The sequence below is a fragment of the Chelon labrosus genome, assembly GCF_963514085.1.
Source record: "Chelon labrosus genome assembly, chromosome: 3".
NCBI lineage: Eukaryota > Metazoa > Chordata > Actinopteri > Mugiliformes > Mugilidae > Chelon > Chelon labrosus.
Genome location: NC_140339.1, coordinates 26,187,735 through 26,203,360, shown reverse-complemented (window position 1 = coordinate 26,203,360; position 15,626 = coordinate 26,187,735). Strand labels below are relative to the sequence as shown.

Here is a 15,626-nt window from a genome sequence, read left to right as displayed (position 1 = left end):
CTTTCTATCAGCTCGAACCAGTCTGGCCATTCTCCTCTGACCTCTGGCATCAACAAGGAATTTGCGCCCACAGAACTGCCGCTCACTGGATATTTTCTCTTTTTCGGACCATTCTCTGTAAACCCTAGAGATGGTTGTGCGTGAAAATCCCAGTAGATCAGCAGTTTCTGAAATACTCAGACCAGCCCGTCTGGCACCAACAACCATGCCACGTTCAAAGTCACTTAAATCACCTTTCTTCCCCATTCTGATGCTCGGTTTGAACTGCAGCAGATCGTCTTGACCATGTCTACATGCCTAAATGCATTGAGTTGCTGCCATGTGATTGGCTGATTAGAAATTTAAGTTAACGAGCAGTTGGACAGGTGTACCTAATAAAGTGGCCGGTGAGTGTATATTATTATTCTATATATTATTTTTGTTTCTATCTCGCTGCCAAACGTTTACCTGAACTGCAAAAAGTAACTTTGAGGAGTAAAAACTGAATCAGTTTGGGCCTAAGCCGGTAGAGATGGCACCAAAAATAAGCTGCTGAGGCTCATTTCCTGGCTAATGTGTAATAGTTGTTATGCTACAAGACTTTCTGGACACAGACGTTTTCGGTTGTAATTTAATCATAGGCAACCCTTGAATATACAAAAACAAGTTCAAGACAGGAACACAGGTAATTAGCAGGGCCCATCCTAAAAGGCCCTTATCATTGTCTCTCCATGTTATGTTAAGGTGTAGTGGTACAAGTTCCACACAGTTTGAATTAAAACAAACCAGATGCCCTCCATGTAACCCCTGTATAATAAGGGACTCCTGCAGGCTGCATCAGTGACAGGATCAAATAATGATGTACTGACTGCAGGAAATGATTCCGTCATTGCTTGAGTGCACTGCTAAAAGTAAAGCCTACTGTAATTCATCAGCCGCTTAGAATATAAATTGACAGATATGTGTCGGTTTAAGGAAACACTCATGGTCATGAATTCCCTTAGCTTTTTTTTTTTTTTTTTTTAATATGTCGTTGTATATATAGATGGTTCATCCATACACCAACCAAAAGCTTGAGACCTTCACGATAAGTCCAATTGTACATGCTTCAATGATGTAGCCAATTGCACTTCCAGTGCTCACAAACACTTGTCCTGTACCCAGACTGAACACCAAGAGCATTCTCTTTTCCTGAAATTGATGTTTCCGCAGATCTACTCTGTAACCAGATGCGTTACAACCAGCCACTACAGAAGTCACTTGCAAAGTAACAAAGTTACAGCTGTTTTCATTTTAAATAGTCTTCAATTTAAAAAATTTGCAGTCTGATACAGAAGGCTAGGAGACCTGAACAATATGAAAGTGCTAGTCATTAATTTACAGAGATCAGGCATCACATAGTGCTATGAATTATCCAATATGCTACATATGAATACAGCTGTTGATACCTTACAAATGCCTCTGGTTGTTTTTCAAGGCTACTTGAAAAATTAATAACCTTGGCTTGTATGTACATAAACATGAGTGTTTGTTTATGCAGAAAATAATGTAGATTTCACCACTACCAGAGGTATAATCTTATTATGGCCATTTGGCCACAACAATGATAATGAAATATTAAGTCCCATTATCAATTCAAACTGTTAATCCCCTAATTTTGTTTCAGTGGGAAAAAAAAAACAAAACAAAAAGAGTTGCTGTCAATGTCTTCCCCTCCACCGTGGGCTCCAATAGACAGCGTTGTTCAGAGCTTCTTCTCTTGCATCGTGCTCAAGTTCTTGGTTTGTTTTCCCCAGCCATTGGTTGCATTTTGGTTGCTCTCCCACGTCTTCTGGTGCTATTTCCCATTTGACAGATTGAAGAATGACTGAGAAGAACCAGTTCTGGAACCACTACTTAAGGGAACAACACAAGCTTTTTTTTCACTTCACTACAATCAGTCACATAGTAATAAAAAGTAGAACAGACGACTCAATTCATTCCTGGAGCGGTGCCTCCGAAGTTGAAAGTAGATGGCACCACTGGTGCTGTGAACTTGTATCCGCCGTGTTTCTCGATCATCTTGGATTCTGTAATTAGACAATAAAACAGTCAAGTTTTACTGCTGCTCACCATTTATTTAGCATGCAGCTTATGCTAGGCAGCCGGACTCTTAAGATTTTCCAAGTGAGAATCCATCCTACCAAACTTCAACCTATGGACTTGTGGTAGGCCCACAAAGAGGTAACTATTCAAAAACCACAATGGCTGTTATTAAAGAGGCTAGTGTAGATGGACTGTAATATCAAAACTGGAGTGTATTTCGGCATTTGTTATTGATTCTCATGCTATGTCATATGGTTAGTTGAAGTTAGCCTGTGAAAGGTGATGACTGTCAGTGTCTGACCTTGTCCATTTGGTTTCAAAAGGTTCTGTGCAACAAACCACCCAGCACATAAGGTTATTTAACAGTGGAGATATATCAACAAATGAGAGAGACTTTCCAACTAGAGTCTGTGGTTCATTCTCATCCCTTAAATTCCCAGGACACTACTTTGGCTCACACACATTGTCAGAAGTCATGAAGGATGATTTCAAAGTGCTGAGTGTAAAGACTCTGGGGTACAGGCTATGAATGCAACAGTATTTTTTATTCCAGATAGAGATATTAAAAACAGTAAAAAAAAAATTAAAATAAAAAAAGTCCCATGTAGAAAAATTGCTTTATTGTCAGACTGAAGAGCAGCATCAGAGTTTAATGGGAAAATTCAGGCATTGTCTTGGCTGGTGCTCACCATGTGCTGCCCGTCTCTGGTCTGCAAGTGTGCCAATGTCCTGAAGCTGTTTGCCCTGTTCCTCGTCAAGGGCTTGTGTTAGTGCCTGGTACCACGCTGGGTCACGGCTCTGGATATCTGAATCACAGCGGAGGGAGATCAGTGAATGATGTCAACATTTTTTTCCCCCTCCCACCTTCTTTGCTGAGCCAATTATTTTTGATTGACAAGTGATTAACGCAAGCTTTCCATCGATAGCTTGTCATCTTACTCTGTAGTATGGCTTTGAAGATCTGATACTCGTCCACTAAGTTATCTTCATCATCTACAGCTGTAGTGTAGCCCTCGAGTGCCGTCTCTTCAGCATCATCCTCCTCCCAGTCTTCATCATCTCCGTCTTCTCCTGCCTGCTTTGCCAGCATCTCCAGGTACTCCTGACCTTCCTCATCAATATCATCTTCATCACTGCCGAGCTCAGCCGCTAAAAGTTCAAGAAAAACCTTTCAACAGCAGTCTTAGCTTGCCTGATAGTGTACTACTGAATTTGTCTCATGCAACGTGAAAACATCGAGCACTAGTGTCTTACCATTGTCCTCCTCATCTTCACCATCTTCGTCATCGTCCTCATCATCATTCTCATGCTCTGCTCGGCAGGCGTACGCCCTCTTGAGGCCGCTGAAGAGTAGGATGGCTGCTGGAAGAAGCTGGCCAGCCACCTGGTTGACAGCCTGAGGCCTGTGCTCGAGGTCGATGAGAGCACACAGTCCTAGAATACACATCTTCCTGTCATGGAGGCTGTGAAGAGAGCAAAAAGTTAGCAGGTATATTGATAAATACCATCACTACAATCACTAATGAGAATGACAACAGCTGAGTGAACAATATGCTGGAGGTTGCTACGAGGTTTTGTCAGGATTGTCATGTGGAAAATGGAGCACAGATGGGCTTCTTTCTATTAAAGAGCACCCTCAGCCTATGCTGTAATCTGCAATACTGAAAACCTAAATCTTACCCAAGGAAGCAGTCGACATCTTTCAGCCACTGGGTTATGAAGTGGTTAGTGATTGGCTCAGTGTTGTTGGGGAAGCGGAGATTCTCCAAAGTGTTGAGGAGAAGAGGGGGGCTGTAGTAAAGTGCAGCGATGGCCACCTGCAGGCACATGGTCCTCAGCTCGCTGGTCTTCACCTCCCGCGTCAAACGCTCCAGTGCGGCAGTCACAAACAAGGGCACAACCTGCAACAATAGTGGGTTCAGAGGTTTTAAAAAAATAAATAAATAAAAATTATAATAATAATTCTCTGCTGCAAACAAGAATTACAGAAATAGATTTATTAGACACCAACCTGATCAATGCCACGGCCTTTGCACTGCAGAATGATCACCTCTAACAACTTGGCTGCATGGCACTCTGGGTCCTCACCTGGATCTCCTGTCAGGACCTGTGCAAAGTCACAGTCAAAGGTAAATCTCCTAATGCACACTCAAATTATTTAGCTAGAATACACACATTTTTAAAATATCTAGTATTAGCAGCATCCTTTTACCTTCTTGCACATGCTATAGATAATCTCCAGGTATTTGGTGTCGGATAGGAGGGTGTCTGTATCAACTGTGACATAGTTGTGGAGAAGAGGCATCATATCTGAAACAGAAATGCAATATTATGCAATTTACCCACTGATCTCCACCGTTCATCCAATGTTAAAAAAAAAAAAAAAAAAAAGGCTCACTTTCTTTTATTATTTTCCCAATATACACATACCTGTGAAGTAATCAAATCCATCCTGCTGGAAGACTTCATACACAAGTGGAAGAAGCTGCCACATTTGTGGCGACACCTGCTGGCAGGTCAGGCTGTGGGCCAAGGACAAGATCTCCTCATAGAATTCTGGGTAAAGAGAAAAGGAGAAGTAAGGCACAAGCTAAACGCTGCATGTTTATCATCAATAGGACTCTCTTCAGCCAGCAGACAAAGAATTTTAGTGCAACACAAAGATGGAATGTGGACGCTCAAGAGGAACCAGTCTTACTCACCCAGTACATGTTGTTGCAGGACAGTGCCAATCACCTGCAGACAGATGCCCTCCAGCTGCTGAGTGATCTGAAACCACACACGTTGAAGGAAATGAAGATTTAATTATACATTACATAGCACAGACCAAGAATAAACTGATTTGTTTTAAGAGGAGTAATTCTTTTTTTCCCCCGTGTACATCATGAGTTGAACAGGTTAAATAAAAATAATTCCACTTCTCTGTAGGAAAGTGACGGTATAATGCGGCCTCGATGACCGAGCTGTTATGCAATCAAAAAATCCTCAATGCTTGGTCAAATGTAATGGCTTCAAGCAGCATCGGTGCCATGTTTTCCTTAGACATGATGGCACCATGCCCCGGCACTATTTCTAGCGTCTGCCTCAGCCTCTGAGTCATTCTGAACGCGGTGAGAACAGACCGTGTTCCCAGGAGTTGGTGGGTGGCTCAAGTGTGTTGGCAGGAATGCAGTAGCAGACCAGAGCTGCTTCGACAGAGGAAGTGGCACCGAGATGAGTGATCAGCCAGGAGAGACAGAGTGTGAGTGTGTGTGTGTGTGTGCGCGCGTGTGTAGGCAGCACAGTTAGCGGCTTCGGTGCTAACCTCTTTGTGGTCCTCCACCACACTTAGCAACGTGTCAATGGTGTTGAGGATGCCCATAGCAGTCACAGCCTTGTCATCCCCTCCCTCCTCATCAGGCCCCGTCTGAATCACCTGGTTGAACGTCATTGCCTGTCAAAGAGAGAGGGAACAGTTAGTCAGCTCAATGCTGGGACAAAACCTATACAATGTATCTTGTTTATAGCAGCCATGGCGTCGTAAAAATGACCTCCCATTTGGGAAATTGCATCATCCAAGGACCACATGAGCGCACCATTATAATCCTGGAAACCCAACTTGAATTTATACTTGAGCTTTGGTCAAGCACTTTAAAATTGATTATAATTAGACTCATTACTATCTCAAGTTACATGCACTCCATCTGAATCAAGTCAAAGTATCAGTAAATTCTTCATTACAATTCAAATATTTGTTTTTCTTGTGGGATCAAAGCTCTCCTGATTCGTAGCAATCAAAGCAGGGGGATTATTACTTGGCCACTCTGTGATGTGATCATGTTAAACAGTGAGATCAATGTGCAGACTCTACTTTGATTTCACTCACCAAGTGCTGTGTCATCTCCACTGCAATTGGAGTGACCTCCTCGCTGTATTCGCAGATCATCTTCTGAATGACATTGGTGAGGTCATCATTCTCCGTCTCCCTGACTATGTGCAGCAGTGCCTGCATCACTGGTCGGATGAAGGGGGTGATGTATTCTTTGGCTGAACGACACAAAACAAACTTTTAGTTATACAAGACTAGAATAAGACTTCATAAAAAAAAAAAAAAAAAAATTTTGATAAAACAAAGCATGAGGTCTACAACGTGTCTTGCTCACCTTTCTCCTGGTTGCTGATGAGAACCTGCAGGGCAATAGCAGCCTCGACCTTAACTGGCATCTCGTTGTCATTGATTAGACAGAGGCGGGTCAGCTCAAGAGCCGTCTGCAGATTCTGGTCACTTTTGAACTTCACCTCGCAGAAGTAATGCAGCACCCAGCAAGCCTATGTGAAAACAGAGAGCTTGAGAAGATGTGGCAGGACGTACTAAAGCCGCATGGCCAAGTGCAGCCTGATGTGTGTGTGTCTGTCAGTCGGTTATTCCTTACTCTGGCTCTCATGTAACCCAGTTCGCTGCGGAACAGGGGGAAGACGTGATTCTGCAGCATGAACTCCATCTGATCCTTGTATATCTTTTTCTGTGTCAGGATTGAAACAAAAAGGGTCAACTTCCTGTTTTGCTCAGTGAGAATGAAAACACGCACCTTTTAATCTGGTCAGAGAAGTAAACTAATCAGATGAAAGAAGTATACCTTCAGCAAGATTTCAGCCAAAGAGCCTATCATGTGCAGGGCGCCATCCTTTTTCCTGGGGTCAGAGGCCGGATCAGTGAGAATCTGGTAACAGAAGCCCATACTCTTTTGCAGCACCTATCCAGAGGAAGAATATAGGCACTGTTATTCACATGCAATGTGTCTGGGGAATCCCTTTTATTTTTCCATTTTGGGATAAATCTGCAAATAAATTACTCCAGCTCACCTCTTTCCTCTTGTTGCAGGCAGTGAAGAGGAGGGTCTGGGCAGCCGTTGTTGGAGAGATGAAGTCCTCGAATACATCTAAAGGGAGACAGCACAAATGAGTAACGGTTAGTCATCACACAAGCACTAGATTCCTTTAGGATTACAGGGACCAGCTTTCTCTGCTCACCAAACTTCATGCGGATGTATTCATATGGATCCTCCTGCCACAGTTCCTCGTCGCTATCGGTGTAGCACATGAGCGGGAAAACCACATCCTGAATGATGCCCTGAAAAACAGAAGTCACAATCGTGGTTAATATGGCAGATGTCAGGCAAGAACACTAATAATCTTTTTTTAAACTGAAACTAGTAGAGTTCATTAATTTGTTGTTCAGACAGCAAGCTAGTCATATATAAAAACTGCACTTCAAATAGTATTTCTACTTTCAGCAGTGGATAAAACAGGACCAGCCAGCAATGCCTTTACTTAATACTTCCTACAGTGACCATGATAAGACCAACAATGTTGACAATGCACAACTAATATATTGCTATACGGAGAGTTGTCAAATGTTTACAGGACATTTGAATGTTTTGTATTCGTACCTGGATGTGTGGTTTGAGGTTTTTCCACGTCAGAGCGTGTGCTATGCCCTGGTTGATGTAGTTGAGTGTCTGTTGGAGAACTCTGGGAGCCACGTATTGCTTTTCCTTGTACTGGTATAAGACTTTAAGCAGCACCTAGCCGGAAAATGCATAGGGGGGGGAAAAAAAAAATTGTGATGTTCACTTCAAAAACAAAGTCCTATCTGATTGGAGAATGGCTGCTTACATTTTGATCTTTTAAAAGTTCTTACCTGCTGTGCACCAACTGCATATTCTTTTAGGAAAAGGTCAGCAAACTCTGTGTACTCTTTGGTGGTGTTGCCTGGGCTTCCGTATCTGCAAACGGGGTTTAAGAAAAAGAATGTTAAACACGCATGTATGGTTTACTAAACAAGACACGAGAACAAAAGTTCGATTTTTACCTCTCAAAGAGCCGAGCCAGGATGTGAAGAGCCCACTTCTTACACTTCCACCATGGCAGCTCAGGCCGCTCGTCCTCGTCTATCTGCATCGTCTCCTGCACACAAAGAACAACATCGACGCGGTCAGCTTGAGGAGAAGTTAATTGTGCACATTTTGTAGAGCGGTTTGGCAATATTAAGCCAGTATGAATCATTTTTGTCTCCTTACTGGAGGCACATCTCTGTCCACTACTGTCTTCAGGATCTCCATCCACTCCGTCAGGTTCTGTCTGTTGATCAGCTCCAGAGGGAGATTGTACTGTGGAAAAGGACAAGAACATATTTTGAAAAGTCATATCTTACTGCAATACAACAAAGTATTTAGGTATGATCGTTCCACTGAATCGAATAGATTTTATTTAATAGACCTAAAGGGTGTGACAGTACCTGGAAGAGGGCATAAAGGATTTTGAAGATCTGTTTCTGTATGAGGACAGAGTCACTGGAGTGGTCAGGGAGCAGCTGGATAAAGCGTTCTTTCAGCATGGGCATGAAGATGTGCATGGCTGCCACGAGAGGTTGACGTTCTTCCGGTTTCTTATATCTGTTTCAGACAACAAGCCACACAAACACAACGTTAACCCTCATGCCATGTGCTACAAGACAATATTAAATAAACCAAGAATGAGAACTCTGGCTTACTCATAGTTTTTGACAAGCTGGTAAAGGCAGAGCAAGATTCCCAGCCATCCTGCACTGTTGTCTGACTGCAGGTAAAAGCCAATCTTGTCCACAATGGCCGTCCACTTGCCAGGGTAGTCGTGCTTGATCATGTGATGGATACATGTCGTCAGCTGAACCCTGACAAGTTTTTAAAAAAACAGAACGATTTAAGTGAAGTGGACAAGGGTAAGTAGAAGCACCCCTCAACCAGCCAGGGTTTATGGTTACCTGATGCGCTCGGGGGAGTGGATGATGGCCTCCACTATGTTGTCTCGGATAAACTGCCTGTCTTCCTCTGGGATGTTATTAATAGGCGTCTCTGTACCAGAACCGTCTCCATCACTCCAGTGCTGGGTTATCATGTTCTTCAGGTAAATCACGCCTAAACACAAAGGAGAAAAAAAAACAAACGTCAGCCCTTTATGAAAAACATCACAAAGATGATAAAATTACTAACATCAACATCAATCACTTGAGTTTTGTTAACCCTAAACCTATTTAAGATGAATAGGCATCTGTGACTATTACTTAATTGTTGTATATCATTTTATTATAAACCCCGATACCGTACTGTACACATTAGAAGGCTCTTCCTAACTACAAGTGATCCGAGCTGCTCTATTGTTTTAAAATGTGCGGACATATGCAACTTCCCGTCATACCGCCTGCATCTACATAATTATAGCTCTGTACAACACTGCAGTGTGAATTTAAAGCCACTTAAAGCCTAAGATACAGAAATAAATTCTTCCATCTGTAGTTCAGTAATTTTGAATGTGGCACCATGGTGTCAGCTGGGTTCACATCTACCAAGTGGGGCCCCACTCTGACTTCTGTGGCTCGCAGGGAGAGGCATCTGAGGGAGCGGAGCAGTGAGGGCCGGGGGGCAGACGTCAGACTGCTGACACAAATGTCTACACCACCGGCGAGGCAATCATAATCCAGCCTATCAACGCTGACACAGGATAACCCCCCACCCCACACCACCACTACACTCCCCTACGCCCATCACCACCAAACTTAACTACTGGCCAAAGCCGCAAAGCCACTAAGAATTTGCCACATAAATGAGATTCATGAGCAGGAGGAAAATTACTTCTTTAATGTCTGGATTAATAAAACAGCTCCAAGCTTAATCTATTTGCTCAAGTATCAAGCTTGCAAATGAAACAGGAAAACAAATATCGTAAAAATGCAACTTCAGGTGCGATGACAGATGCGCTGAGTTGCTGGCGGTGCAGAGACCGCATATGTTTTATATAACACACAAATACAAACCAATTATTTGTGGTTCTCATTTTTCGTTGCTTTCAGAACCACACAAACTTTCCTCTATCTACTTCGTGCAGTATAAGCTGTGGTTTGGGGATTTCTGTTACTAAATTAATACACTCAGCCATCACTAATTCAAATACAACTTTAACCCACATTCGTGGTATTAGAGACAGACTACTATTATTGCATTTGATATATTTCTTCAAAGAAGCTTTTTTGGTAAAAAATAAGAACATTAAAGAAGCAGAGTGAGAGCTTCTGGAGGAAAATCATGACAGTATTTTTCTACACAGGCCCGTCTACCAGCATCAAGCCAGACACGCTCTGAACAACAACAAAAAAAAAAACAAAAAAAAACTGGCGATCCTAAGTGAATGACTAAGTGCCAGCACAGTAAATGCACGTTTGTAATCAGCTTCACTTTTGAATTTATTCCAGCAGCTTCTGCGCAGTCTGGAGGAGCTGCTATCCAATTCTGCTCCCTACAGCTGGAAAAGTAATTCATTGCACTCAAGCACAGCTCTCCAACAGCTTAATTTGCTATGAATACTTGGGAGGTTGATACACAATGATTCAGACGCTATCTACAACAACTTTTGGTCAAGATTTTAACTTTGGTCATAGACTGTTTCCTCTTTATTAACACCTTCCACACAGAGCAGCATTTGACTAAAGCAAAACAAGCTATATTTAACCAACCCCTCGTGTGTACTTCACTTCAGCGTGGCACTTTAGCCTCACAAAAAAAAAAAAAAAAAAAAAAAGAGTGAATCACATATCTCTAAATGAGCCTTTTTTTTTAAAAAAAAAACTATTATATAACCAACCTGTTTAACTCAAGACCACAAAGAACATCTAGTCAACTTCACAGCTAATGCCGAGTCAGATGTAGGATAAAATGGTAAAGTCACGAAGTCAAGCACCCCTGTGTTAATCCAAAGGAACAGAAAGTAGAAGAGGATGCTTCCTAGGCCAGTGTTATTTTTCATATGCTCACAGGGGCTCCACTGTATTGATTCCGAGAGAAATTCGACATGATGTTGGATCAGTACAGCAACAGATTAAAAAAAAAAAAAAAAACACTATGTGAAAGTATATTTATGTAAGTACAAGATATATTATTTACTATAAGATACAGATTATACAAAAGGTTCCGGGTTCAAAGTGAAAGAGAGCTGTGAGCAGTCCATCTGTGCGCTATACCTATGTTATCCTGTAGAGGGTAATGGGGTAATAGAGCATATCTCAAGTGGCATTGGGTGAGAGGCAGGGTACACCCTGTACAGATCACCAGTGTTTAAAGGTCTGCAGTGAACCAGAGACTTGTAGTTCAGGGCACTTGTGACCACATGGTATGCACCTTGGGTCGAGTTTTATGTAAAATCCAATTCCTGACATTCACTTGGGATATTCAGTCTAAATCCATTTGGTTGAGTCAAGAATTAATAACACTGACAAAGATATTACTTTTGTTTTGTTTTAGGACTATTGTTACCCGTCACACTTTAGACTCACCTGCTTGCCTGACAGGCAAATCCAGCTGATCAGACATGGTGACGCGCAGCAGAGTGGACACAAAGTTTACCTGGGTGTGGCCCTGTAAATAAGAAATGACAACAGCCTATTTTAAACCTGTTAATAAACACACATAATAAACACACATGCACACAATATTTGTTGGATGCTGAGCATACAGTTTCCACACAAGCAGTCGTCAATGGCCTGCGGCCTCTCCCACTAATATGTCCACCTGCACAGCAGTTCCAGGCATTTTACAGTTAATGGGCTGCCCATTAGCACTTTAATAAAACCTAGTTAGAATGAGCAGCTATTATATTACAGGAGGTATATTTTCAAATTATTGTTCTTTGTCATTTATTGTATTTATTGATGTTTTTACTAAACATTTTCATCGGGAGAAACAGAATCATGCTTTTTATGTGTACAAATGGAAGCTGAATCATAAAGCAAAGACAAATAAACAGTTTTAAATAATGAAATTTCACTTTAAAAAAAAAAAAAACATGGCATGTAGTCAGCTTCAAGTAATTTTTCATTAAACCTTTGAACTGCCATCAAAGAAAACTCAGAAATTATTTGTTTTTTTTGACATAGTATGTTGCACAGGCATATATCAACACCAATGCTAGGCAACTGACAACAAAAACAGACAAAGACATGCAAGACTATGTATAATTTGAGTATTTGTGACAGGTTTACATAAAAAAGTTGTTTCATTTAAAAATAATAATAATCATAATTAGGCTCACATAGTAACTAAATGTAGTATTAAATCACAAGATGACTAACTCATACATCAGATGTTTGTACATGTACAGCCAGTCACTAATAAGTATATGACAAATACCAAACACCACACTGGTATGCAGAGCTCCACAACAAACAGCACTCTCTCCGGCTCTAATGTACCAGTACATTTTATTGTGTAATGTATTATCAGTCCTTGGACTCCTTTTCATTTGCCAATTTTCCATGAAAACAGAGTTAGAGGTTATGACTAAGCAAAGCACTGTATTTAAGAAGCACAGATTTACTCCATCCTCCTCCAGAAGTGGTCCAGCAGGCTGTGGTGTGAGAATGCTCTCTAAGCTGCACCGTTCAAAGTGAACCATCACTATCAAATCATATGTGGGTGTATATATATTTTTAATGTAAGCCCATTGCACTGCTAAAAATAAATGGAGAAAGTGCTACTCGATTGGAGCATAACATATTGAGCATTTGTGTTATGACTGGATTATTATTATGATGACGATGATAAAAGATAAATAAGCCTTTGTATGTTTTAGGTGTTTTACAGGGCTACATGTATGAAAGAACAGTGGTTGTTTATTGTGGCTTTTTGACAGTCCAATACCATCTCTCACACACAAGACGGACTCTGCAATAAATTTAAAATCCATAATGTTGCTCATGAAGACTTCACCTTAAAATAATTAATAAGTCATTATCTCCTGAAAAGGATGTTCAGAATGATAAGTTAGAGGTTTCAAGCTGTTTAATGCAGGACACCGTCAACATTAAAATCATTTTGGGGAATACTATTTATTATTTCCTACATGTAGTTAAGACTAAAGTAAAGTTATAGTGAAAATCATTTTAAATCTGAGTCACTTAATAGCTTTCCGTGGACATTGCGCAAATGAATCTAATATGAGGCGCCTGGATACATGATTAAAGGTCAAAAAGACAACAAATAACTGGTGAAAGAGGACAACTCCAACTACACGACTGCTGCTGCTTCAACCAGATAATACTGCTAAGTTGGTTAACATTAGCTCACATGGTACTCGGCTAATGTAAAACACGATTTTATCATACACTTTGTGAAATGGTTATAAAGTCGGGGTTCAGATATTAACTATAGCAAAGATAAACGCCACTGAAAGGCTGGAAAATGTCATTTTTACTCCGTTGTTAAACACTGTTCAGTTCGGGGCTTGTCACAGTGACACGTGAGCAGCAGCTATGTAGCCAAGCTATGTCAGCTCATCCAACAAGTAGGTAACTTAGCTAGCCGACATTAGCCACACGGCTAAACATCCGTATCCTGCTGTTAAATACCCCAACTAGGACATGTCCCACATTCACTAAGCTACACTTGTTATTTAAGCCGCCATCCGTTTTATTCTGATGCCGTGTCAACGCCGAAATTAGTCTAGACTGTATCGAAACAGTATGTGACGAGCTAAGAAATTTCTCTTGAGCCATGGTTAGCTTGTTTAGCATTAGCGACACAGCTGGCTCAAGATGAAGCTAACGTTGACGTTGGTTCCTGGCACAGGAGTGTGTCATAAATGTAACAAAAAAATGCGATTTTTTTTCTTGTGGCTCCAAATTAGTGACAAGAATAAGGACAGTAAGACACAGTGTAAGAGTCGAGCGAATTTTTTCGCCGGATCTGTCAAGGTAAAGGCAGCGGAGCCCAGCCTGCGTGATCGCACCATCTTGATGTTGTGAACGGCCGAGGCCGAGACCGCGCCACAACTGCCATCACCATTAACAGCTAATCTCAACTTTTACCTCGTTTAGCTGTCGCTCCGCGGCCTCCCGCAGATTGGGGTCCATCGTACCCCGAAGGGCCTCGACCAAAGAATCAGGATCCATCACGAAAACTCTGTTTACGGCTCGGATTTTAATATTTCACAGGTCTATCAATTCCCAGTCACTGCGCACATGGACGCACGGCTCTCCGGTTACCCGGCGCGAAAGGAAGCAGTGAATGAAGTACCCGGATAGATCAGCGCCAAATTTGTGCAACACGAACATCCGGTTACGACCGCAGGCCAATGGGAGTTGTAGTTCTTAGCAACCACCTTCTCTTATTATGTGTGGTTATTCTTTTATTGTTTTAAATATCCTAAACGTAAGTCATTCTCATGCATAAATCACACTAGGTCATCCAAATCAGCACATGAAATTTATACGTTCATATTTATAAATAATTTATGTTAGATTTCATTGTATACAATGACAGCTGCAAATCTCATCCATATAAGGCAGTATTTTTTGTACCGATGATGTGTATTACTGGTCTATCCCCCCTGCTAAAGACTTAGACTTAGACTTAGAATGTGCATCAGCAGTGCGCATTAGAATGAACATTTATTTACAGACATTTGTGTATAAAATGTATGTATATTGTTACAGAATCTGAATGTTCCACTGCAGACACTGTAAAACCTCTTCCCAGGGACTGGCAGGGAGAACAGTCCATGGTGGATTAGTGGGGTTTTGTTGTGTGCTTCTGCAGTACTGCAAATTTCTCCACAGACTAATAATGGATCATCTTATATTAAATTAAGCTAGGTCTCATTTAGTACTCAGCTGGACAGGTATTACTATGACAGCCATTAAATCCACCGGAGCATTTTGTAAGAAGGCCTCAAACACCTTCACACTGTGGTAGCAACCTTCAAATGACTGTCATATTAAATCAAACAGCATTTTAGACAAACACAGGAATATATAGAGTCCCGTGGGGGGAAACAAAATCACAGTCAAAAGAAGTGGTAAAAAAAGTAAACATGAAGTGAATTGGCCAGAATTGAGGTTGTATTAATACTGGTAATAAACTAAAATAGGGACGGCAGTTCAGCTTTTAGTGCAAAAATAATAGAGATTAAAGGTAACAGTCTGCGGCAGGTTCAGGTATTGACCCAATAATAACAAACGTTCTGGTAGAGAGATGTTTCTTTTACAATAGCTATTATAAGGTGTGTGTAAGGGGATGTGATGGAGGCTACTGCTTAGTTCCTTAGTCTGTTACTTAGTGCTTGGATAGTCCTGTATCTTTTTTCCAGAGGGCAAGATGACAAAAAGCTTATGGCCTGCGTGAGGCTGGTTTTTACTGATGCTGCTGGCTCTCGTGTGTAGGTGGCTAGCATACACAGTGTCCAGATCTGGGAATACAGTTACCACTATCCTCTGTGATGTTTTCACCACAACATGCCACAGTGACACAGGGCGTTTTTTCTAAGGTGCTTCTAGTTCATCAGCAGCTGAGGACGTTGAGACAAATACTGCTGGTGTCCGTCTACGGCTGCACTTTCGAGAGCATGCAAACTCCACCTGTACGTGGTTTGCCACCTGGACAGTAGCAGGGAGGAAACAACACAGGGTCGTCACCACCACCCGGAAGATCATCGGCTGTCCTTCCTCCTCCCTGGAAGACTGACACAGTTGAAAAAACAAACAAAAAAACAAAGACCCA

The 15,626-nt window shown here is 41.6% G+C and overlaps 1 protein-coding gene across 1 annotated transcript; it reads right to left on the bottom strand.

The window, feature by feature from the left end:
- Positions 1–567: 567 nt before the first annotated feature.
- On the bottom strand, positions 568–14,213 carry ipo7 (importin 7). The gene is made up of 25 exons (XM_084541755.1): positions 13,937–14,213; positions 11,408–11,489; positions 8,846–8,999; positions 8,597–8,755; positions 8,342–8,498; positions 8,124–8,213; positions 7,916–8,010; positions 7,745–7,829; positions 7,494–7,628; positions 7,075–7,174; positions 6,907–6,983; positions 6,681–6,797; positions 6,477–6,566; positions 6,207–6,372; positions 5,930–6,090; positions 5,369–5,497; positions 4,767–4,833; positions 4,495–4,620; positions 4,277–4,374; positions 4,076–4,171; positions 3,745–3,965; positions 3,319–3,527; positions 3,004–3,213; positions 2,754–2,870; positions 568–2,048 (listed from the first exon to the last, which is right to left on the bottom strand). Exons 1-25 carry the CDS (start codon positions 14,018–14,020, stop codon positions 1,951–1,953), a joined length of 3,123 nt encoding a protein of 1,040 aa, XP_084397881.1. The 5' UTR covers positions 14,021–14,213; the 3' UTR covers positions 568–1,950.
- Between the last annotated feature and the right edge of the window lie 1,413 nt (positions 14,214–15,626).

What these genes read in the sequence shown, in the direction of transcription:
- ipo7 (XM_084541755.1), bottom strand. Translation starts at nt 14,020, where the DNA reads ATGGATCCTGATTCTTTGGTCGAGGCCCTTCGGGGTACGATGGACCCC. An exon ending in TGGAGATGACACAGCACTTG is followed by an intron (nt 5,498 to 5,929) that starts GTGAGTGAAATC and finishes TCTCTTTGACAG; the next exon opens with GCAATGACGTTCAACCAGGT. An exon ending in TGAAGATGAGGAGGACAATG is followed by an intron (nt 3,214 to 3,318) that starts GTAAGACACTAG and finishes TTGAACTTTTAG; the next exon opens with CGGCTGAGCTCGGCAGTGAT.